Source organism: Rousettus aegyptiacus, unplaced genomic scaffold (genome assembly GCF_014176215.1).
Source record: "Rousettus aegyptiacus isolate mRouAeg1 unplaced genomic scaffold, mRouAeg1.p scaffold_m13_p_3, whole genome shotgun sequence".
Lineage (NCBI taxonomy): Eukaryota > Metazoa > Chordata > Mammalia > Chiroptera > Pteropodidae > Rousettus > Rousettus aegyptiacus.
Window position 1 is genome coordinate 84,609,616 of NW_023416306.1, and position 26,727 is coordinate 84,636,342.

The window sequence follows — 26,727 nt, forward strand, 5'->3', positions numbered from 1 at the left end:
TGACAAAAGGTCTGTTATCTCAGAAAGTACCACCCTGGCCTTGGATAATTATAGGAGTGACAGGTTTTCTATGAAGAGAAAAGCATTACAGATTTGATCTTCGAGTAACCCATATAACAGAAGGGATATGTGTAAGTCTTGTCTCCTAGGTTTGCCTTAGACCCTTTCTTCGAAAAAAAAATAAAACAAAAGGAAATAAAGTAGAAGAATTTGACGAGCATTTGCTGTACAGCTTTCATTTAAAAATTATATTTGCCCATTGTGCTTTAATTAAATACAGAACTTAACCACTTAAGCAACACTTGTTGTAGAAGGGAATGGGAAAGGATATAGCTTTAAACATGGCACCTTTTATACTTTTCAAAAGCACAGCGCATGAATTTTTTTTACAAGTGATCTGGGATGCAGCAGTTCTGCACATGCCCAGTAGGGGGACCTGGAGGTGAAATGTAGAGTCCTCCCCTGACCACTTCGCATTGAACTGAACGTGCATTTTCACAGGGCCGTTTCAATGCTTCCTCTTTGCAAAATTTAATGTTATTACTCTTAATCCAAAATTCTGAAACATGCTGTGGCTTTCAAGCAATAGTCAAGAATAGTTTCCACATATAAGAGGGGAGGGATCTGTTTTTCTCTTAATGACAGGTGGAACCCCAGTTGAGCGGAGTCGAGTCAGGCACGGGACTTGTAGGCAAAGAGGACAGCTTCACCATTTGGACACAAACAGAATTTCTGAGTGGCCAAGGAGGCCAGGCAAGGAAGTGGGGAACACACGACAGCTGTCAAAGCCTAGTCCAATCTCCCCCCAAAGAAAGGCTTTGAATGCAAAAAGAAAAATGGCAAATCTTTCATTTTTCCCCTGCAATCTTGCATCTTTCTCTTTATGTTTTACAAACATAAATAAAAAGTTGCAAGCATAGTTCAATAAGCAGCCACACATGCTTCCCCCAGGTCTAATGAACATTCCCCACGGTATATTATTTCCGTTTGCTCTTCACCTCTCTTCCCCCTCTCATATTGCTCCATTCTATCAATATTTCTTAAGCACTTACGATTGGCCAGTCTGTCCTCAAGAAGTTCATTGTTTATCAAGGAGGTCAGATGTGTCAACAAATATGGATACTACAGTCTAAAGAGAATAGAAAGTGTGTCAGAACAAGGGGTTTGAGGACACAGTACAAGGAGTGATGATGCCTCCCCATCCTCCAGAGACAGGGCATGCTTCCAGAGGAGACCTATGTGGGAGGTAGAGAAGGAAAAGAATTTTTAGGCAGGGGAACAGGGTACAAAGGCAAGGAGGAGCTAGCCATGTGTCCAGGGGCTAGGCAGAGTTTTGTTTGTCCTGTCTTTAATCTGATGCTCCTATCTCCTCCCTATAGATAGCAACGGAAGTTAAAAGATACAGCATGCTTACTACTAAGCCACGCCAGGTGAGTGCCAAGGATCTCATACACATTATTTCATTTAATCCTTACATCCTTGCTGAATCAGTACTGTTATCATCCCCACGTTACAGAAGTGGAAAATGGGGATCAAGGTAGCCAAGAAATTTAATAAGGGAAACCAAGATCATGAGTGGCAGAGGAAGTAATCGTTTCTGCAGTTTATCTTCTTAAAGCCCAGACTCAAAACAGTCTTCCCAAGGATGCCAGACATTTCCTTCTATCCCTTTCTCCCGCATGCTGTATCCCAAGTCATTTGAGCAGTAGATTTCTCAACCCCAATGCCTTAGGCAACATGGTTCCCATCATCTGAACCTCATACAACCCACATTTTCTGTTCATACAGGACATGGCTCCTGTTGCTCACTACTTCCGGGATCTCGTTACAATCTTCTGGACAGTTTCTGCACCAGGTCCCTGTCTGTCTTTGCTATCCCTAGACATCCAGATTCAGCAAATGGGGCCCCCGACACATGACCACCACTGAAACCACCAGTTCCATCCTTCATGATGCACCCCAGGCTGAGCTCAGATTTCTCTCTACACACAACAATTTTATAAGGTGGTCTCAGTATCACTAATTTATATTTCAAGATTTTATAAGGTAGTCTCAGCATCTCTAATTTATATTTCAGAGGATTGAGTCTCAGAGAAATGATAAGACTTGCTCAAGTAATTTGGTTATTGAAGTCACACCCAGACTTGGTTTGGGAAGAGCCAAAGAGGGCTGAACTGAAAAATTGGATTCTGAACTGAGTCTGAAAGGAAACAGCAGTTTACTTTGCGTGTCCATACACAATTCCTCCAAGTTATTTACAGTTCTTGGTGGTGTCATCAAGAAAATATCATCTTTTTGACTCAATTTTCCTTGGTTGTTACCCCCATTACTTCACTTCCACTTACTAATTCTGGCCTATTCAGTCTATATCACCAGTCCTGAATTAAACAATAATTTATTTAGAAGCTGCTTTTAGGCAGGACATGTGATTTCAATACTGAACACTAGATGTCACTATCAACCAGTTATACTAAACCGCTCTTCATGCGGTATCAGAGAAAAAGACGTCACTGAGAAAGAAGTATTAAAGTCACTTTTACTTGATATTGTGCTATATAATCTATAAGAGCTGGAAGTCAGAGACAAGATACAGATTTCAATTTAGCGTCCCTCAGAGGGGCTCAAATATCTATCTATCCATCCATCCATCTATCTATCTATCTATCTATCTATCTATCTATCTATCTATCTATCAAAGCCTCTTTTATTTTTCACCAAGTGAGAAATAATAGCAAGAACATTCAAACACCATTGGAAAACTAGGCATTGATCTTTATTTATATCATACACTTAAAACCTCTCATTGTATGTGTGAAGTTTTAGATTAGCCTTTTGGAAACTGATTCGAAACCCAAAAGACAGAGATCTTTCACCGAGGAAAAAGCTCATCATAGCTCTTACAAGAGAGACAAACATACATTAAGGTTTCGTTAAGCACAATTTTGAGAAAACAAGGCTGGTATTTGGAAACCAAATGTTTGAATCCAAGATCTTTTTATATATGTGATTATATTCGCTCTCTTTAAATGACAATAGTGGCCATTACTGATCTTCCTTCCTTAGTCCTTTTGGGTGAATTTGGAGGTAAAGCAAAAAGAATATTTTCTCCTGTCACCCTCTCAAGGTTTGCTTAGGATATTTTGTAATGTCCTTAAATGCTACAATTAATAACATTTTGCTAGGAATTTAAAAATAAAACACAAGAGAAATAAGAAAAAAAATTGTAAATTTCAAACCATTAGGAGATGAGTTGATAAAGCTTAAGGAACCATTAGGGTCCATATAAACTAAAACTTGTAGAAGATATTGCCTATTTACTAAATGGCAGAAAAAATACCTAAAGAGAGCTAGGTTGCTCTTAGGAGCAGCGATTCCTCTCTCCCCCACAGTTTGTTCTAAAAAGCAAATAACCGCTAAAACTTATTTTGTTTTTCATCAAATCTACTGATTTTGTTATCCGGAGTGCTCTTTATGATTGTAACTTCTGCTATGCCAGTCCTAAAAATTCATGGAATATTCATTTTTCAATTAAGTAAAAACATATCACAAGTACACTTGAAGTCCTGCTAAGGCCCCTAAACGCAGATGGCTTTTCCAGGTGATAACACAAAGAAAGGCTTCCACCCGAAGTCTATGAGTATATGAGTTCCAAACAAAGAGCAAGTTTACTTTTCACAACTTTAAACACTGTAATGTTTCGTTTCTCTTTCAAAATGTATGTTCTGGTATTTGACATATAGATTCATGGAACAGAATAGAAAGCCCAAATACATACATATACACAGACAGACAGACATACTGAAATACATACATACATACATATACACATATGATAAAAATAGTCGGGGAAAGATTAATTCAATTATGGTAAGAGCATACCTGGGTAGCCATCTAAAAAAAAGTAAAATTGAATCCATACCTCACATGATACATTAGGGTAAATTCCAAGTGGATAAATGTAAAATGTAAAAATGTAAAAGCATAAAGCCATTAATTACTAAAAGAAGACAGCAGAATTTTTTTTTTTTTAGTTGTTATTTCAGAGTGCAGAAGGTCTTTCAATGGCACAAAATCTAGAATGAAGAGAAAATTGCTAAATTCACCACTTAAAAAATAAAAAACTTCTGCATGGCAAAAACATAACCAAAACCCCATGTGTGAAGGTATAAGTTAAAGACTACCTAAAAACAAAACAAAATCCTGCTATTAATATCACACACACAAAAATCTCTTTCATGTATGAAAAGCTCCTACAAATTAAGACAAAGATCAACAAGCCAATAGAAAAACAGATCACACAAAAGGAATGTAAATGGTTCCCAGGTCAGAAGGGCAAATGCCCCTCAGGGCTGGGACCACAGTGCCAGGTGAGGTGCCTTGGGCAGGAGATTTAAGAAGACCCTGAGAACTTCATTTAACTTAAGGCCTCCTTAAATTCTGCACCTTACTCAACTTCACTAAAAAGAAGATAACACGAATAAAACTACCCAGGATGCAAGTTTTTACTATTCAGATTGGCAAAAACCCAAACGTTCGATAGCACAACACCTCAGACATTGCTGGTGGGAGTGTTAGTTGTTTTGACCTCTCTGGAGAGCAAATTACTACCCACTAGGCATTAAAATCACAAATATATACAAACTCTTCAGTGGATTCTAGGAATTTATCTTAGGGATACTTGCAAGCATGTAAAATGGCCCATGCACAAGCGTACTTACGGCAGCATTGCAGGTTATGGTGAAAGACTGGATACAACCTAAATGTGCATCGCAATTAAATAAACTATGATTACTTCATTCGGTGCAGTACTACACAACTGCAGATATTGAAATGGAAAGTTCTCCAAGGTGTGTTAAGTAAGAAAAGCAAAGTTCAGGCCATGTGTGTGTGATACGCTACAGTATATGTAAAAAATAAAGGGAGAATAATATAATACGAATGGGCTTATGTGTACAGAAAAATATCTGCCTTAAAAAAGAAACTATCAAAGAGGCCATTTCCTGCTGGGAAATGGGAAACTGTGTGGAGAGGAAACAGGATCATCCTTTTTGATGTCTGAGTCACGTAAATGTATTACATATTAAATATAGATAATCATCTATTAAGAACAAGAACTAAAAAATGAAAGTATTTTCATCTGGCACTTCATCTTCAAATACCTCTTTCTAGCTGGATACATGACACCTCAGGATATTTTTCTAAGCCTTTTCTAGCACACTAGCAATGCTACTCACTAATCGGTTTGACCTGCCTTTGGGAAGAAATTTAAAAGAGATGCCCAAACGTGCTGTTAGGATGATGGTCTTTTCCCTTCCCACCTTCACTCAGATTTCCAGGCTCTGCCAAAGTCATCATCAGGTTTGCAGCCTACATTAAAAAAAAAAGGCTGATCCTTCGTTAGTTAAGAACGTGAGCTGACTAGCAAGAATGTGCACAGGGACCAAAGAGAAAGGGGACTACTGCTCCCCTTGGCCTTGGTAGTCTGAATAAAAGTGGCTTGTGGTTTCCATATGCAGCACAGGTTTCTGCATCCTTAAAATTTTATTATGTGCCTTGTGGAACAGTGTCTGTAGAGTCGAGCTGGTTGCTGTACAGTGAGAGTTGCATTACTCTACAGCATCTTTATTGTGAAAGAGCCTACTCACACGGCGCTCCTAGTCTGTGTTTGGTTTAGGGGCAGGGAGGGGAGTGGAAGGGGGCAGAGGTGGACTATTTGGCCCGAGGATTTCCTCTGTTGAAGCTTCCTCTCATTCCTCAGTTACAAGTGCCAGTCACCACTCCTGCAGATTAGATAGAACACCTCTTTAGTTCCCTTTGGAGGAATGCTGTCCATTCCTTCAGAAAACTAGGGGGAAGGACCTTCAATGTCCCTCTCTAACAACACTCAGATAAAGGAGGGGCCACCAGGAGAGGCAGGTTGGCATCTCTGAACAACCTACCCCAATCTTACCAGGGCAGCCCCTGTTTCAGTATCGGAGATCCTGGCTGACCCTCGCACCCGTTCTTGAGACATTATCATCCAGTTTCCAGGGCAGTTTTTCTGGGCCTCAAGAATGACTTAATGGAGTTAGTGGAGGGCTTTCTATTGCTAAAGCCAGCGTGTGTTCAGGAAGATGTGTGGGCCCCCAGGAGGAACTAAGAATGGCATCATCAAGGGACCAGATTACGAGGGCAGGGAGCAGGGAGAAGACATGAACCGACCATCTCTGTATCTGTCAGCTCCTCAGCATATACGCTGGGTCCTGGGCTAGAGACTTGGCCTATGAGTTTTCCAAGCCCGGGGTCTGCGAGGTCGGGAAGCAGCGTTGCCTCCACCGTTTATCTCAGCCTGCCCTCCACGGAGACCTTCCCCAGACATACCACGTGTTCCTCACCGCTGTTCACTATTTCAGCTCCCTATTAACTTCAAAACGCTCATCAAAATTTGTAATTCTTGCTTGTTAACTGACCTTTTCTCTTTATTACTTTCCATTAGATTTTAAGCTCAATGTGGGTAGAAATCACTGTTTTATCTCCAATGCCTAACCTGGTGTATGGCAGGGAACAGTTATTCTTTGTTAAATAAATTAACAATTATGTGTATCGCTTCAGTTGTTAATAACAACTAATTAATAATTAATAAGTATGTGTTAATTAGGAAATGTAAACAGTTTTTATGTTAGATAGTGGTTCCAATGTTTGAAAATGAGCAAAATCAAAAATAATGGAAAAGAAGTATATATAATCAGGCAAATTTCATCGTGTTTACTTTAGGTTTAAGATTTCACAAGGTCTTGAGAACAGCGCCGAGGCTCTAAAATTTTAATGTTCCATTAACCCTGTTCTTGATTATTTGTAAGAAAGGAGGTTTCACAGTCAGTTTTTGACTTTCGTTGATTCATTCATCTGTTTTAAAAACATTATAAAATAATTTTCATATGCTAAGCACTGAGGATACAAACATATACAACACCCATTCTCCTTAAGGAGCTCAGACTCACATCAAAATAACTGTAACATAACATAAAAAGCATTTTAATAGTCACAAGCAAAAAGACCTTTAGACTTTTAGTTTGCTTGGGGTAGGAATATAAGAGGGAGTCCACAAAGTGTCACATAAGCTCAGAATTCGAGCAAAGTAAAAGCTCTCCACCCTGCTTCAAGGCTGAATCATGCAAATGTCTGGCAAAGGGTAAAACGCTTTACCCAATGCAATGAAATCAAGAGAATAACTCTTGATTTCATTCAAGTAACAATAGACTCCAAGAAAAGTTCACAAAATAAAGCTGACAGTCAAAACCAAAAAAAGCAAACAAACAAACAAAAAGCATCTTAGGGTAAACCGGCAGTGACATGAGCAGGGTCTGCCTTTTTGGTTCCAGACAGCGCAACAGCAGTTTATAAAGGAGGATGATGAAAATCCGGCACCTGAACGCCCATAAGCGCACACAGATGCACACACCCATTAAGTCATCCTTCCTGGTCGGGGCCACACGCGGGTCCAGAGCTTATCTCTGAACATTTGGAAGGAGTTACCTTGCTTTAACTTATTGAATAAATATGAAACTGTCTGCTGATGTATCCCAGCTGGGGGAGGAGGTGCGGAAGCCCCTGCAGAGCGTGGGCGGAAGGTGGGCTGCTGGAAACGCCCTGCATGGAAGGTGATGGCTGACTGAGGGGGAGGGGGAAGTGTGCTGAGCAGAAAGGGGCTCTTCCCCCACGACGGGAGGCACCATGGGAGCGTGCACTCTCACATTCGCTTGGGTTCTTCCTGCTACTAGCTCTGAAAGGACTCAGGAGGTTCAGAGTGAGCAAAATTAGAAACAAGATTGGGGTGCCGAGCTCTCCCCAACTCCAAGACTGGGTTCTGGGGAGTTGGCAGGGGCCTTCATGTCCTTGTTTATCTGTAGTCAACTGTCCATCCCAGCCTAAAATGAGAAAACGATGTGCTGCATTCAAGACTAATTTCATTTGCTGAAATCCAATAGACTGAGTCACCAAGTACCTTAATTTTTGTACTCATTTATTTTAAGCACCTATTCAAAGGGTACGCATTGTGCTAAAGCAAATTGCCAGGATTTCTCCCAGGGTGCCTGGGTGGCAGGCGGGGGCGATGGTAGCAAATAGTTCTAAGAAGTGTGAACAGAAGAATAGAACGGTGCATGAGGGGGTAGCCAGTTGCTTATGAGCTGAGTCCACAGGGTGGACCGGGAGGGGGCATAGACAGCACTCCAGGCTGGCAGGACAGTGTGTACATTCCCGTGGAGGCAAAACCCTGCAGGCCTGCTGGGTCAGGGAGTGACATGTCCCAGCCTGGCTAGCACTGGTGGCTTTGGGGAGGCCTGACAGGAGACAGATGATGTAGGGCCTGGCCTTTATTCCACAGGCAATGGGGTGCCACGGATGGAATTTAGGCAAAGAAGAGGCATGTCCTGATGTGTGTTTTGGAAAGACAATCTGTTTTGGAGAGAGGCAGTGAGGAAAATAAACTCAGAATATGGGAGACCTAAAGCACATGGGTTTCTCTCCATCATATGTAAACTACTCTTTCTGTTGATTAACAGTGTGTCCTAAAAAGTCAATATTAATAGTCAACCCCTATGTAGCACTTAGTATGTCCAAGTCATTTCATCTTTTCAACAGTCCTCTATAAAACGGGACTAATAATTCCTATTGATTGAGTTACTGTGAAGACAAATGAAATGATGACATAAGTTTGTACGTAAGGCACATAGCACAGTCTCTGGCATGTGGTAAATTCTCAGAAATGGTGCCTTGCTAGCTTGCATCAGCTCCAATACCTTGTTTCTTTGAGGTTTTGTATCAGCCTCTGCATTGTAAGGACCGTTCCTTCATCACCAAAGACTTTTGAGGGAGATGAGCAAGAAGTGTAGGTCTTGGAGTGATTCTGACTCTTTTGGCATCTTTCTGGAAGCCTGAGGTTCCTGAAAGGCTGGTTGCCAGGAAGCAAAGATTTTTTTTTTTTTGGTAGTCTTTACCCAAGTGACCCCGTTCTTGCAAATGCCTACTATATCTGAAGGCAAAATTTCATTGATTTTTATTTATTTGTTAGCAAAAATAATAAATACACATCAAACTATCAAAATTCAATTATTTTCAGAGTTAAAGCTGAGATCAAGTTAAAAGAATTGCAGCACAGTTAACATGATGATTAATAATCGAAAAAACCATTACTGTGATCTCTGTTAATTAGACATAAATGCTATTTCATTCCCATAAATGATAATTATGACTGGGCAGGGCTGGAAGTGTCTCAGGGACTGTTCTGAAGACTGGCCAGGCAGTCCTATTTGATGTCTGGAGGGACAGGGTCGGGAGGAGGAAGGCAGAATCTGCGAGCCTCAGATACATTCTTTAGGAAAAGACAGGGCCAGAGGCTTCTCTTTAAAGCCTATCCGCATACCGTCCTCAGCCTGAGGCCAACATTTGGAATTCTTCAATCCCTGTCAAGAAAGGAAGTGTCATCCAGCACTGAGGGACTAGAGGGGTACCCCTATTTTCTCCAGCACCCAGCCAAAGGATGTCTGCATTCCCCCTGCATCTCTTCCAACTCTTGAATCTCAAACACAGAGGAGTGCCAGCAAGAGGGTAAACAAAGGCTGGCTAGGGAGAGCTCTGCTGGGTGCTGGAACAGAGCATTCCAGCTTATGCTGGGTGGGCCTGGGCCTTTCTCTGGCTTAGTGTCGGAGGACGCCCTTCTCGCCTAGCCGCTCTTTTGTGGGTTTCACTCTTGTTCCTATTTAATGCTTGTCACCTTTCATTAACTTTTGTTGCAGGCATGGGTTTGCTCCTTGACTTTATGTGGCAAGCTGAGGCTTTCTGGAGCTATTTCAGATGCAGACACTCATGTCGACGAGTGACAGCTCTCTCAGCCACAAGTCAGCCAGGCAGACATCAATTTGAATTCTGGGCTTCCAATCAAATATTCAGAAAAGGACACTTTACCCTTTGAAAGCTGCAAAGTAAACAGAGCTTCAGCCTGGGAAGCAAACGTATTTCAGATTATTTAAACTGAAATTCTAAAGAGGACGGGAGAGTCAGTGGTTCCAGCAGCTTCAATGAGTGAACTTCAGGCAAAAGCACAGAAAACAAATGTGATGGAATATCAAAGTCATCCTTGTGACATCAAATTCGTATTGATCTACTCACATCCTGGGAATGTCAGTCTCAGACTTTTAGCACTTATCATCCTCAAACTGTATTACCCTGCAGGTTGAATGGTTTTCATCGATTAGTATGAATCCATATCCACGTCCTTATAAGTGTTTGTTTTTCTTTCATATCATCAGTTCAGAGACACTTATTGCAACACTAAGAAAACATGCCTGCCCAGTGGAAAGAGACCACATTTCATCTTCCTTCCAAGTCATTTCACCACTCTGTATTTACGTTTTTGGTTCTTTGCTAACCATGTTTTAATCAAAGTATCTTTTAAAACTCTACTACACAGACTATAGACCAGCAGCACCCACATCACATAGGAGCTTAGAAAATCAGACCTGTCAAATCAGAATCTGGTGAGTCACACTACAGTGAGAGAACCCACCTCAAAAGATGATGTGAATCTCACAGATTTACAATCCACAAAAAAAAGCAATTAAAACCTCAACTACAACAGGACATACGTGGGCATAAACGATCATAATACTAATGAACGCCAGCATGCTTACTAAGTGCAGACCTATTATTAGCTCGTGATTCTTGAGGTAGGTACCACCCTCCTTGTGTTGTAGATGAAGTACAGAGGCCTAGAGAGCTCACATGATTATGCAAGACCACACAGCAAATCGGCAGAAGAGGCAGAATTTGAACCCAGGCAGTCTGACTTCAGAGGACATGTTTTCAACCATTACACTCTACCACCTCCCAGCAGTGGACAGCTATATTCAAGAAATAAAATGGTTCATTCAGGATCTGAAAAAAAAAAGCTAGGTTGCTTAGGATCACTAGTTCAGGCTTGGTAACATTTAGAAGCAGAGATCAGCTGGACACCACAAAGCTTCACTGAAACTCCCTCAGGTATTATCTGAAGATGATGAGGCTCAGAGGGAATGTGTGAAACCCGATGCTTTTTCCAAAAGAGTGGAAAATTGGAGGCCAGACAGGTCTCAGACTCCACTGCACTTCCCATCATGCCCCTTGCCTCTTATATGCTGCCTCTTAATTCTTGGGGGTTTTGCTCTTCCAAAGACATCTCACATACCTCAAACAGTATCAAATGATAGCTTTTCCTTTCTTAACTTTTATTCAAAATTTGAAACTATCCATGTTGCTTCGATAAGTTATTTTGTATCCTATTTGAAACCGCCTCAAAAAAAGGCTGGAGAAGGAAGACTATGCTTATAAATCACATTTGAAAAGCTCGAATACTAAACACTGTGGCAATTTATATTCAAAGTAGTAACAGAAACTTTCAGATGTGATAGCCAAAGCGTTCTTCCTTTAATGAAAATCAGTCCTGCCAGCTCTTGAGCGTTAATTTAGATAGAATCTCAGTCTGGGCTCCAAGAGTCATTTACCTGCTACAGTCTTAGCTCCACTATTCCATTTATAGATGAAAGGAGGGTGGAAGTCCAGCCCCAAGTTAATGTGGCTACGGGATTTGTGCCATCTCATCTAAGATGCCTATTTTTAACCAAATGATGTTTTCTGTCAAAGGTTAGTGCCCCACAAGGATTCTCTCAAGCCCAGAATGTTTGCAGAATGCTGGGTGGGGAGTTTCTGGAACACACTTCAGAAGTCCAAGGAGGCTGAAAACTCTTCCTGTTTAAACAACTTCTGCTATAAAAGGCACAAGATGACTTTCATTTGGAAGCCTGCCCCATCTGGTGGGAGGCAAGATAAAATACGCATGCCCTTCAAATGCCACCCTCACGCCGCCGCCCGTTTCTGGACTGATTCGGCAATGGCCTTTCCATAACCTCGACTTTGGTGGTAAGAAAGGAGCTCCAGACCCAATGAGCAAAGATCACTGTGTCCCTTCTGAAGCACGTGGTGTAAACATAAATCACTTAGCAACTGATATGCCAGAGTGAGATATGGCGACTCCCAAAGATCAAAAACAGAGCAGACAAAGCTGCTCAGTCTTCTTCCACTTCTCCCAGAGCTCATGGTTCCGGAAGGCCCATGGGCTGGGGGTGGGGGAGGTAGCAGGCCACAGTCTGGCAAACAGAGGAGTAGGTAGTCAGAGCTCAAGAATCCACCCTGGACACCCCAGTCCTGGGGCACTTACCTTGCACTGCCCGGACACGCAGATGGCTGTGCCATTCTGATCGCAGGGCGTCCCATCAATGACCTTCTCAGCTTGCCGCACGTAGAAGCGGTACCCCATGGCCTGGCAGTTCAACTCACATTTCCGATTGCCCTTTACTGCCAAAAAAAAAAAAAAAAGAAATGTATTTTTTATTGCGACAAAATTCACGTAATATAAAAATAACCATTTTAACCAAAGTGTAAAATTCAGTGTTTTTCAGTGTATTCACAATGTTGTACAACCATTACCACTAACCGATTCCAGAACATTTCTATGGCCTCAAAAAGAAACCCTGGACCTGTTGGCTGTCCCTCCCAATTCCCTCCACCCCCCAGATCTTGGCAACCACCAATCTACTTTCTGTCTCTATGGATTTGCCTATTCTGGACATTTTATAACCACATACTTTTTAAAACTACATGAGTATTATTAGATTTCTCCATATTTAATGGTGGAGGTAAGGGATTGTAGCCTGATCTTACTGGCATATAGTAGAGATTCAATGCTGAGCATTACAAAGGAATTCCTAAAGAATCTCACAATGTAAACAATAGACTCTACTTTTAGATATCCTCCCATACTTTGCCATAGTCATAATTATATTTTATAGGTCAGCAATCACAATGAGCACACAATTTTAATGTTCTGCTTTTTTTTTAAACTTAAAATCTATTCAGTTATATCATTTTTATATTCTTTTAAATGGTTGGAGTTTCCTATAATAATTCCTCCATTATAAGATATTTTAGTGGTTGCCCCATCACTTTAGGTTGAAGCCAAAAGTCTTAAGCAAGGGAGAAAACATCTTTCAAGAGCTGAACCTTGCCTGCCTTTATAGTCTCCTTCCCTACCATCTTCCTTAAATCTATGTTCTGTACCAAACTATACCCATCCACTGTCCTTCTGCCTTTGCCTCACTTGGTTGGCACCCGTTCTACTTTGTTTTAGTTCCCAGGTCACCTCCTCCAGGAAGCCCTCCATGGATCCTGATCTCACCTATACAATCCACCCATCAGAGGCTGATCTGGCCTTCACTAGGGTTAACCAAGCTTCACTGAAGCATGGTGTTGAGGGACCACAGGAATATGTCTGTCTTACTTTTGTGTCCCCAGTACAGAGCTAGGCACAGAGCAAATGCTCAACAAAGCCCTGAGGAATAAAAGGAGGGATAGATAAATGTATACTGGTATCTTTTTTTGGCCTTTCTCTCCTCTCTCTCCACTGGATGTATTCACCTACCTCAGAGTGTTTCTCTATATTTCTATCACTTCGCACAGAGCCTGGCACACAGTAGGTGCTCAAGAAAATCTAAATTAATTACTGCTACAACTAATATCTCCAGAGCAATTTAGTTGCCTTCAAAATAAGAAGAAGAAAATTTTTCCAGGTGAGATGTGTTTCCGTATCCAAAAGAGACAGACAAGCCAAGTGCACGTTGATTTTTTTAAAAAACTTTTTTTGAGACAAGACTAATGCTATGCTCAGCCACAGACATTATGTTCCAGGGTCATGCCTTTGTCTGAAAATCTGATTACTGGGTTGGATAATACTGACTTTTTCCTACACAAGACAATACATCATATTTTCCCCAGTGTGGCTGCCTGTCACATAGCAATGAATTTTCTTCTCCAGAGCCACTGAAACTGCTACCAGGAAATAACACGGAGCCTCTGGGACCACATGGTTTAGGAAAGATTGAATCTTCTCTACGTCCTAAGCTCTACCTTAGAAATCAGGAGACTTGGTTTCTTACCCTGGCTGACCGAAAGATGTAAGAGGCGACCTCAGAAAAAAAAAAAAAAATAAAAGAATACTAAAGATGGAAACACCTTTGGGAATTATCTAAAATAAAACCATCATTTTATAGATTAAAAAAAAAAACCAACTACAACAGGCCTAAAAAATGAAGTGACAAGTTAGAAGTAAAACTAGTCTCCTAACTTGCTTTCTCATGTCTACCTAGCTAGACTGTTTCCTCTCTTTCCAGCTCCTCACTTTCTAAAGTGACAGCAGGAAGTATACAGGTGCATTGCATTTTATGTTAATAAAAGTCTCTGAAAGGCAGCCTTATATAGGCAAGGTTTTGAGTTCTCACTTCTCTTGGTTTTCTCCCAACTAACTCTGTCCTTTGTAGCCACAATATTTTATTTCTCAATATTTGCAACCATACTAGAGAAGAACATTCTGAGAATGACAACGAAAAAAACTCACACATAAAAAACACAAAAACATAGTCAAACATGAAATAATTCTGGCAGAATCCTCAAACGGCTACATAGAAATAACCCAGAGGAATGGTGTTAAGTCTGGGGTCCTCTTACCTGTGGCTCAAAGCGGCCACTAAGTCTGACCCTCTGCTTATGTGGCTTAGACCCGTCTTCTCAGACTTGCAACGTGGAAAAGGGAGATCCTAGGAGATAACCGAAATCTGTGGAAAAGTGCCTCACTCACCAAATTGCCTAGATCCTGCTACCTTAGCAATATCCAACCTAGTGCTTCTCATAAAATTACATAAGGACCGACTTCTCTAGGCCCTATATATACTCCCAACCATCTTAAAATTCCACATAAAAATACATTTGCAGGGCTTCAGTTTAAGGTTTTTTTTTTTTTTTTTATGGAGAATCACTTCATTCCTTTTAGTTTCCTTGAATAGAATCACAATTCTGATGCCAGGAGTTGCTTCACTAAGCAGTCTTTGTCTTTTGTCACGGTTGTAGTTTGTCATGGAGAAAACAGAGGAGTGGCCACAAGCCGGGTGCAATGGGATAACAGCAAGAAAATTCCAGTGAGTTAGAATAAAGTAGCTGGCAGTCAAAGGGTTTACAGTCAAGTAAAGGTTAAATATTTAAACTACTCATTATGCTCTCTTGTCTTGGAAAAGCCATCGATACGCACGAAGGCTTTTTTTTTTTTTTAATGTAAAAAACAAAGAAAACAGAAAAGAAGTTTAGAGTTACAACGTTTTGGAAGGTGGAAAGCAGAAAGACCTATGGTTGTAACTTAGCAGATCTAAGCAAACTTAAGAATTGAGGTAACAAAGCTACCTATATCATAGCATTTCCAAATGGTAACTTTGGAAATAAAGGAGAATGCAGTCCTAAAAACAGAGAAATTATCTGTGAGAGTGTTTAAGTTATTAGACGTTCCACTTTTCAGAATTGTTGGCTAACGCATCTGAAAATGGACACCTTCATAAAAACAATGAGAACACTGGCAAAAGACAACTGAAGTGATTATACTAAAAACAGACAAAATAGTCTTTAAGACAAAATTTCTATTTAACACAAATAAGAGCATTTTACAATGATAAGGAGTCAATCTATCAGGAAGCCAGCAACAGAGGCCCAAAATACATGAAGCTAATGCTGACAGAATTGAAAGGAGAACTAGATGAGTCAATAATAATAGTTTGAAATGTTGATACCCCACTTTCAAAAATGAGTAGAACAGTTAGATGATCAACAAGGAAATAGAAGACATGAACAACATTATAAACCAGCTATACCTAATAGATATCTATTGAACATGCCACCCAAGAATAGCAGAAGTCACATCCTTCTCAAGTGTACATGAAACATTCTCCAGAAGGGAACAAACATTAGGTTATAAAATAAGCCTCGATAAATTTCAAAGGATTGAAATTCTACAATGGAATAAAATTAGAAATCAATAACAGGAAGAAATTTGGGAGTTTCAAAAACATGTGGAAATTAAGCAACATACTTTTACATAACTGGTCAAGAAAAAAACACAAGGAAAATTAGAAAATGCTTTGAGATTAATAAAAATAAAAATATAACATACCAAACTTATGGGATGCAGTTATAGCAGTGCTTAGAGGGAAATTTATAGCTATAAACATCTACGTTAAAAAATATCTCAGCTCAATAACCTAACATCCCACACTAAGAACTGGAAAAAGAAGAGCAAACTAAATCCAAGCCACTGGACTGAAGGAAACTGGAATGTAAATAAATTAAATAGAGAAGGGAGGAACAACAGAGAAAATCAATGAAGCCAAAGTTGGTTATCTGAAAAGATCAATAAAATTTACAAACTTTTATATAGACTGACCATAAATAAAGGAGAGAAGGCTCAAAATACTAAAATCAGGAATAAAGGGAAGACATTACTTTTGATTTCACAGAAATAAAAAGGACTTCTATCCCAAGAGATTAGTCAAGAAAAAGAGAAGATATCTAGATTGAAAAGAAAAAAATTAAACTATCAGTGAATTGAGATTTCTTTTTAAAACATAGATGTTTACAACTATAAATTTCCCTCTATGCATCTACACTATTTGTATAAATAATCTCGTCTACAAAAAATTCCCCTGAATGCAACAAAAATTATTTGAACTAATAAGCAAATTCAACAGGGTTACAGGATATAAGATCCATATACAAAAATCAATTTTATTTCAATACGCTCACTATCAATGAACAATCTGAAAATGAAATTAAGAACATAATACCATCAAAAAATACTTAGGAATAAATTTAACAAAAAAAGTCCAAGACTTAAACACTAAAACTAAAAAATACTGTTGAAACAAATTAAGGAAGATCTAAATAAATGGAATGATTTCTCACATTTATGAATCAACAGACTTAATGTTAAGATGGCAATATTCCCCAAATTGATTTCAAATTCAATGCCATCTCAATCAAAATACTAACTGGCTTTTTTTTTTTTGGTAGAAATTGACAAGGTAACCCTAAAATTTATATGGCAATGCAAGGGTCCAAGAATAGATAAAACAAACCTGAAAATGTAAAACGAAGCTGGACAATTCATACATCCTTATTTGAATAAACACGGTGTGATATTATCATAAAGCTAGAGGTATAGATCAATGGAATAGAACTGAGAATCCAGAAATAAACTTTTATAATTTTGGTCAATTCGTTTTTGACAAGGCTGTCAAAACAAACCAATGAGGAAAGAATTGTCTTTGCAACATATGGTGCTGTGATGACTTTGCATATCTACATGCAAAAGAATGAAGCTGACCTTCTACATCATATCATATATAAAAATTAACTCAAAATGGGTCATCAACCTAAATTTGAGAGCTAAAACTATAAAATTCTTAGAAAAAACCATAGGCATAAATCTTCGTGATCTTGAATTAGTCAATGATTTCTTAGATGCTATGTCAGAAGTACAAATGTCAAAAGAAAGAAAGAAAGAAAGAAAGAGAGAGAGAGAGAGAGAGAGAGAGAGAGAGAGAGAGAGGGGGAGAGAGAGAGAGAGAAAGGAAGAAAGACAGATATTGAAATTCATTATGGAACTCCAGTGAGAAAATGAAATGACAACCCATTGAATGAGACATAATTTTTGCAAATTTTATATCAGATGATGAACTTGCATCAGAATCTACAAAGAACTTTTATATCTCAACAATGAAAAGATAACCCAATTAAAAATGGACAAAGAATTTGAAATAGACGTTTCTCCAAGGAAGATATAGAAATGAATAATAAGCACATGAAAAGATGCTCGATATCATTAGTTATTATGAAAATATAATTCAAAATCACAATGAGATATAAATCATTAGTGAAATAAAAATCAAAGCCATTTAGCACTCATTAGGATAGCTAAAATAAGAAATACGAAATATTAGCAAAGATGTAGAGAAATCGGAACTCTTGTACAATGCTGACAGGACTGTAAAATAAAATAGCTTCCCTGGAATACATTTAGCACTTCCTCAGAATGTCAAACATAGAGTTACCACATGACCCAGAACTTCTACTTCTCGGTATATACCTATGAGAAATGAAAATGTACGTCTTCGTGTTTGAATTGTACATAAATATTCATAGCAGTGTGATTCACAATAGCTAAAATGTGGAAACAATTCAAATGTCCTTCAACTAATGAATGGATAAAGAAAATGTGTAATGTCCATACATGGACTAACATTCAAAAACAGAAAGTAATTGTGAAGTACTGATACATGCTATGACATAGATAAATAATGAAAATATTATGCTAAATGAAAGAAGCGAGTCACAAAAAGCCACATATTTTATAGTTACATTTATTGTCTAGAACAAGCAAATCCATAGAGGTAGAAAGTAGATTAGTGGCTGCCAGGGGCTGTAGGAAGGAGAGAATGTGGAGCAATGGCTAATGGGTATGAACTTTCTTCTTGGGGTGATGGAAGATTTCTGAAATGATGTAGTAGTGATGTCTGCACAACTATCTAAATATACTAAAACCACTAAATTAAACTATTTAAATTGGTGGCCTTCATGGTTTGTGAATTTTATCTCGACAAATTAGTTATTTAGAAAGAAAAGCAGCAGCAGTTAGCTTCCCAGGAAATCATCAAATAAATAAAAAAAATTGTTTCCAGATTGAAGGCGCCCATCCAGTGCCCAGGGCAATGGTGTTAAGGGTGGGATTTGATTTTACGCTCCTTACAATTGGTAAGTTAGCCTGTTACTGTCTCATGGAAAGAGACAGAAGAGTCCTCAGTCAGAGATTAAGAACTATTTTACTCAAGGAAGAGCAAGCAGAATGAACACCAACATGTTTGTGTCAATTCCTTTTGCTCCCAAATCGTATGGATGCTACACACGCAATGGTTTTACACTGCTGCTGAGGAGCACTGAGGTTGAAGAACTCACTGCTTTTATGGGAAGCGATAAGAAGCCCTGCTCTTTGTCTTTGATGGAGATGTGTCTCATTTCTCGAGGTTGCTCACTGCAAACACAACCTTGAGAAAGGACCCAGTTTAAGGGTGGTCAGGGTCGGGCATTCTTGGCATATTCCACAAGATCTGTAGGAGCACAAGGGACCCATGGAGAGGTCTCCCAATAAATGCAGAATGATGAACAAGACCAAGCCACATGGCTGTGAAATTTCAAGACACTTGGGACAAAAAAAGATAACACAGGCTATCTGAGAGGAAACAAACAAATAAATTGGTATTGGATTTCTTCTCAATAGTAACTCTGAAAGCTAGAAGATAATTGAGCAATGCCTCATAAATTTTGTGGGGAAATAGAATTCTATATCTAGTTAATTCTATATCTAGTTAAATTAGAATTCTATATCTAGTTAAATTCTTAACACTTAAGAAATAATAAAGGCATCTTCAGAAATTCAATTCTCACACAATTTGCACCTTTATTAGAAGATGTATTCTACCACAGAGAAGAAATAAACCAAGAAAGAAGATGTGGGATTTAGGAAATAGAAGATCTAACCCAAGAGAAGCAGAAAGAGTGCCCGAGACTAGCGTGAAAAGACTCTGATGGGACCAATGTGCATTAGGAAAGACTGAAGAAGGTAAGAAGGTTCTAGGAGACATTTCTTCAAGGAAATGAAATGAATAAAATACCTAAAAAATTTTAAGATATTGAGATACCAAGTTACTGAAAGAAGGTTTGCACAATTTTGAAAGCTCAGGGTTGCATAAGTGTGAAGTACAAAAAAAAAGAAGACAAGCTAAAACCAGAAAGGTACTTATTGATAACAGGGGAAAAAAAAAAGAAATTCAGGAAAAGGAAAGTAATTGCAGTATATGGACTGGGTGTGACAGCATGATGCCCAGATTATTGACCATCACCACCCAATCAAAATTAGAATGCCCCCATTAGCTGGGGGGAAATGAAGTGTCACCTGCTGGTAGTTGACAGCTGTGTCTTTTTGGAACTTGCCATCAGCCTAAGGGAGCCCCTCACCCAAGGCTGAAGCTCCTTCCGAGAGCTAGCCCACACCCAGGGACTGGTCCGTGCATAATACAAAGGCCCACTCAGACTCAATTTCGGGTAACTCTACAAGGCTATTCTAGCTCAGGTTTCTGAGGGACCAGGTTCAGCTTCTGTGTGACTGTCCCGGTCCAACTCCTTCCTCTGTCCAATCCTACATCTCAGTGTTCCAGGTTCACTTCCTGATAAACACTGGGCACAAATCTCTGTCCTCAGGATCAGTATTTTGGAGATCTGACCTAAGCTAGTACGCTATAAGGCTCAGCTGTGAAGACTATGCACATGGTTACCATGTAAGCAATGGGTATTGATCTAACCCAAATTATAAGGTGATTATGTTGAGACGGCGTAGAATCGGAGGAGCGAGGTGGAGAGAGAAGATGATGAAAGAGGGCTACGTCCTCATCTTCAACAGAAAATATTTGAAACTGAAAAATCCAGGAATAATGTTTAAACATAATTTAGAGATAAGAAGGTAAATGAAAGTATAGCTAAAATAGTCAAGGAGTAAGAAATATTGGGAGAGGGGCAAAGTTTGTAGAACTATTTGATTGTAAAATATATCTATGCAAAACTTGGATTAAACAATACAAAATAATTTTTAAAAGAATATAAAAATAACTCCAACAATTTGAGTTCTCAGAAACAGAATCCTGCAGTTATTATTAATGGTTGGTCCCTCCCATTTCTATTCAAAATTAACACAAAATGGCGAAACTCCTTGTTGTCTTTTCAGGAACTCTGCATAAGTGGGAGAGTAAAATGTTGCTTTCCAGGAATGCAAATGTTGCTGCAGTGTGGATGTTCTAGATTTTAGTTAGCTTTGCTACTATCTAGGTTTGCACTAGCTCTCAGTAAGCAAGAGGGAGACGCCCAGAGAGATGGAAGGGGCCAAAAGTAGCAGGAAAGGAGTAGCAAGCTTTTCCTACAATTGCACATTCTCCCACCCTCACATAAGCAAAGCAGGGAGAAAGTCTCAGGTAAGAAACGGGAAGAGATTCTGTGAATAAACACGCAAGGCTATTCTTGGAGAATGGATAACATCTGTGCTTCGTTTCGGACCCATTCAAACTTCACAAGTTCATTCCAAGTTTAGCACCGAAGCCCTCATTTCCCAGGCTCAAGTTTTGTGTTTTTGGTAGAATATACGATATCCCTATTCAAGAAAAGCAGCCTTGTAAATGCAGCTCATAAAACTCAGACGTGGCAGGGTGCTTACCCAACGCATGCTGATGAGTGAAGTGTAAATGAATTAGAAACATGTGGATGCAATGTCTTAAGTGTACATGCAGGGTTTAAATAACACGAAAAGGGGGGCTGCTCAAAGCCCGGGTAGTGGACGTGGAGTAGCAGCATCTGGTCCATGCGAATAAATCAGCGGCAAGAGAGCCAGAGCAGCGCTGGTCTTCACCTCCACTGACTGCATTATCTACGTGGTATTCTGTTTACGACAAAGGGTCTGCCTGCCCTTGGACTCCAAATTCTGGACTAGACACAGGTGATTACTATTTAAACCGCTTTCCCCCAGACTGCATTTTCCAGGACAAAGTTATGGAAAATAAGATGAGGAGAATGCTCCAAAGAACCCAGACTCTTCTCTGGAATTAGAAAACTGTTCTGAAATAGAAGAGGGGTGAGACTGTCTAATTCTTAGCTTTTCCTGTTCTGAAAAGGAAACTGTTTTGGGTGCATCCATTATTAAAACTTAAATGCAAAACCATATAGCTTATCAATTACCTAATTCCCCAACCTTCTATCCCACTCTTGCAACTATGTAATTAAAATTTCAGAAGTTCACATGCAGTACCCTACTGAATCTTACTTAATTGAGAGTCTTAACAGGCTGGGGATCTGGATTAGAAATTGTGAAAAAAACATCTTTTCAAATCCTCAATGTTCCATAGATGTTAAATTCCTGGTAGCACTGCTCACACTAAAGCACAGTTCTAGTCTGTAACACTCTAATGCAGTGGCTCTCAAATTTTTAGTGTACTCAGAATCACCTGGAGATCTTGTGAAAACAGATTGATAGACTCCACCCCTATAGAGTCTGATTCATTTGGTCTGGAGTGAAGCCCCACAGTCAGCATTTCTAACAAGTTCCCAAGTGATGCCAATATTGCTGGTCCAGGAAGCACACTTTGATAACCCCTGCTCCAGCTGATGCTCTTGAACCAGGATAGAGAAAGGAGAACTACCTGGCAACCAGACCTCTAGCTCACAGCCTGGGAATGCATCGCCAAAGCTGACATCCAACATGATGTTCAGCTAACTAAATATGTAGATACATGCAAGCTAGACTGCAACTGTGAAGAGGCCTTGCAAGGAGAAAGCTCTCTTCTGAGTTGTCAGTTATGGTCCACACTGTTTAGAAAGCAACGAGGGAAAAGGAACTTCTCTTTAGCATCTGCATTTGGATTTGGCTGCCTAACGTATTCCCACCTTTAAAAATTTTTATATGCTGTTTGTTGAGCACCTACTATGTGTCGTGGCATGCCCACGGAGGGCATGGAAGCACCATGCCCCTTCCTCCTTACTTTGCCCTATGCATTTCTCCCATCTGGCTATTCCTTTATAGTAAACCGCTAATAGTAAGTAAATTGTTTTTCTGAGTTCTAGGAGTCATTCTAGCAAGTTGGACAGAAGTCTGGGTAACTTGGGGACCTACTACTTGCAACTGGTGTCTGAACCTGGAGGGCAGTCTTGTGGGACTGAGCCTTTATGCTGTGGGGTCTGCACTAACTCCGGTTAGTTAGCATCAGAATTGAAATAAATTGTAGGATACCCAATTGGTGTCTGCTGATAACTGGATTGCTTGGTATAGGAAACTTATATGTTTGATGTCAAAAATGTTCTGAGTACACCAAATTCTCTCATTTTACACAGTAGGAAATTGAAGCTTAGAAAAATGGAAACATTTGCCTAGGGTTAGTCTCACTGTTTTGTCAATGACCTCAACACACTTAAGATGCATAGGAATATCCTAAATTAATAATAATGATTCCTAACATGGCTAGAGTGCTTGCAGTATACCAAATACTGTGTGAAACACTGCATAGGTATTGTTCCATATCATCCTTACAACTAATTGAAATAGATATTACCCTCCCCTTTATATATGAGGAGCCCAAAGCTCAGAGAGGTTAAGTAACTTTGTGAAAAGTCACACTACTAGAAAGTCGGGAGAGCCAACAGGACTCAAATCTAGTTTTGACTTAGAAGCTAGTTCTTATTCTTGGTGCCCTATTGAACTCTTAATTCTTTCATCTGAGTACATATTATCTAAGTAGAAACTCACCTCTTTGAGATCAAGGAGCCGTTGGCATTGTGCCACATACGGAGCAATGCCTGTTCATTCACCCAATGAACATTTATTAGGCACCTATTGTGTGCCAGGGACTGTATTAGGATCTAGGCTTAAGGAATTTAATAAGACAGAGTCTCTGCCCTCATGAGGCAACCAGGACTCAATCATTTTATGAATTCATTCACTCAGCAAATATTTATTGAGAATCTACCTTATTCTAGGTACTATAGTAAGTGCTGAGGAAATGATAAGAAAGAGACCAGGTTCCTGACCTTATGTAACTACAGTCTCATGGGGAAGACAGGTATTCATTAAATATTCACACCAAGAAGTGTGAAATTGTAACTGTGAAGGGGAGGGGACTCCGGAGAGAGGAACATTTAAGCAGAGGTAAGTCGAAGGCCATGCCCAAAGGCCAGGGACATGCCCATCATGGGGCTGAGAGACATTCTCCATGGCCAAGGTAAAGAGTGAAGGGAGATGAGATGAGATGAGGCTGCAGAGGCAGACTGGATGCTGAGGTCACGCAGGACCATTGTTCTTGTAGAACGAATGAACACACTTGCATTCTTTATACTTTTCTGGAGAGCAGAACATGGAACAGCAGTAGTTTCCCATTTGGAGAAAGTTCCTAGACACGTAGTTTCATGGGAATTGTCTCAGCCAACTCTGTCCAACTTCTCCAACTTTTTTCTGAAGTGTTCTCTTTTTCTCTCATGTCATACACAGTATGTCTAAAGCTGGAAAAAGTGACTGAAAACAAATACCATTATGGAAAAAACACCATGCCGTTCAAAACTCTTCAAGCTGTGTGACATGTAGTGTTACATCGTAAAATGTTACATTTAATAAAAAATAAAAGTTTGAAGGAGGTTCTGCCAGTAGAAAGCCGGTTTGGCCAACTGTCAGAAAAGCAGCTTGACAGTTTCAGTGGAAGCGGGAGTCTTAACCAGTTTCTTATGGCTGGGGAAAACATATCTCTCTCTGAGCAAATAAGGACATATTAAAATATGGAATGTATACACATCCTTCAGAAAAACGATGTGTTTGGGGTTGTACTTGTCAAGCACTGAGGCTGTTGAGAGCTCTGAGAAGGAAGTCGGGGAAGGGAACTCTGGTACAAACAGCACATAAAGTAAAAGTCTCAAAAGCCAGAGAAGCTCTGAAGCAGAGGAAGGAGTATCATTTCTGCAGGTAAAACCCAGAGGAGGGTGGTTTTACGTCCATCTCCTGCTATTATCATCTTAATTAAAAAAATATATGTGTGTGTCTGTATGTGTGTATATGCATACATGTATGTATATGTGGACATGTTTATATGTATTATGTATATGTATGTGGATGTAGGAACACGTGTCTAATATATATATGTATATACATGTGATTGTTTATATATGTGTATTATGTGTACATATGTACACGTGTGTGTGTATACAGCCATGTATGTGTGTGAACACATGTGTCTTCCAGTCTATTGGCAACAAGCCAGGGCAATCAGCAATGATAAGAACACAATACGGGCTGGTCCACGTGTGGAAAATCTTACCTCATGAATGTGAGGGCAGACGTAGCAAGGTAGCAAGTCTACATACCAGAAAACCTAGCAGTGCTTCCAACAAAGGCATTATCTCTCTTCTAAATGTTTAAGCACAGACATGGTCGGACACTGAAAAAGTTTTCAGCAAGAAGAAAGTTTTGATGGCTTCGAGAAAATAATTTTTAGTATGACAAATTCTCAGAATTCTGGGAAAGGCTTTAAGGAACTCAAGCGAAACTTGTCTCAACTTTTGACTGCAGGATAATATGGAATAAAAGGAGTTGGACACTGGTTATGTTTCACCTGAGCATCTGTGGCCTGCCTGCTGGGCACATGCTTTGTGCCTGGGAGGCACCGACGCTCAGCGGGTGTTTCTTGACTTAATGCTGTTTGTCATCTTCAGACCGTGTTCCTTGGCAGCCCCATGGAGGGCTCTGGGATTTGGCTCCCCATTTTAGAATTTAATAAAACCCACTAAAGAATAACGTTCATCATGTTACCACTCTTTTCACAGCCATCTTGAATTCTTCAGTGTCCTCAGAACGTCTACCCTGAGATGGGTTTTGAGGACATTGTTCTCTATAATGGGGTCTTAAACTAACTTTAACTACTCAACCGCTCTCTTCACTGTTCTGGAAACACACCATGGGCATTCTCACCTCTGTGGCTCTGTTTCTTTTTCCTATCCAGAATATCCATAAGGTCTACCAACACGAACCTCACCTTCAACTTATATTTGTGAAATACAAAATGTGTGGCAAGTGCTGAGAAGGCAGTCTCTCCAGGAATGTGGAATAGAGATATTGACTCTGTCTAGGGTGTCAGGAAAGACTTTACTGAGGAAGTGACCTTTGAACTGAAATCTGAAGGATAAGTAAGTGCTATGAGAAAGGGGATAAGAAGGAAGCCATCTCAAACAGTGAGATCAGCCTGTGCAAGGGCCCTGTGGCAGGGGGAGTGGAAAGAAGGCCAGTATGGCTGGGAAGCAAAGAGCAAGACAACCTGGAAAGAAGTAAACCTACATAGGTGGCCCTTCTTTAAGTCTACAGTTCTCGTGATCTCTCTGAGCTTGCGTTGCCTGATAAAATGCAAGATGCCCAGTTTTCAGTTACACAACATATATTGAATGGGTCATACTTATCCTAAACATTTGTTTATCTGAAGTTGAAATTTAACTGAGCATTCTTTATTTTTGTTTGCTAGCAACCTTACTCTGATACAACCAAAGAACATATTTTTCTGCATAACTCATGTGTATCTTAATAACAATGGGTCTTATTTTTTAGTTGGCTTGATGTCTTTTTGGCCCCTATGACCTCAATCCAAGAACCTTAGAGCTGGAAGAGTCCTAGAAATCAGCTCATTGGACCTCGTAACTCCACAGCCAAGAACAGTAGGCTTAGAAAGGCACCTGGAGCTGCTCAAGGTCACAGAAAGAGACCCCACTAGGGTGTCTTTCATGTCTCCCTGCAGGGCCCACAACAGAGCTGAGCCGTTAAAAAAACAGCTTAATCAGTTGCTCAGTTGAATTAACAAACTCATTTGCATGCCTTTGTACAGAGGGGGATGAACAGATACAATCCCAGACAGCCAGAAGCTTTCCAAACAAAACAAACAGCAAGCCAGACAGAGAAGGGGCCATTTGCACATGCATAAACACAGGGACAGACACAAAGGACCCTAGCAAGTAACTGCTTTGACCAGCCGGACTTCAGCCTTTTCCTGGAGATTCTACAAGAGCTTAGAAACAAGGCTCTCCTCCTTAGTGGCTTGGTGAATTTACTCTTGCATGGTGGCCCCCTGGATTTACATGGTGAGTGATCATTTTTACCTTACGATGCAAACTGTGACCCTGAAGAGACTCACCAGCTGGCCTTGTTTGTCCCTTTCAGTCTCCAGT

The 26,727-nt window shown here is 39.9% G+C and overlaps 1 protein-coding gene across 3 annotated transcripts in view; it reads right to left on the reverse strand.

Annotated features, from left to right (window-relative positions):
- Positions 1 to 26,727, reverse strand: part of THSD4 (thrombospondin type 1 domain containing 4) — a 536,848-nt gene that overhangs the window by 288,233 nt on the left and 221,888 nt on the right. For all 3 annotated transcript variants that reach the window (XM_016126817.2, XM_016126819.2, XM_036238506.1), the window contains one exon: positions 12,233 to 12,369. In XM_016126817.2, the coding sequence (XP_015982303.2) occupies positions 12,233 to 12,369 (137 nt within the window). The remainder of the gene's footprint in view (positions 1 to 12,232; positions 12,370 to 26,727) is intronic.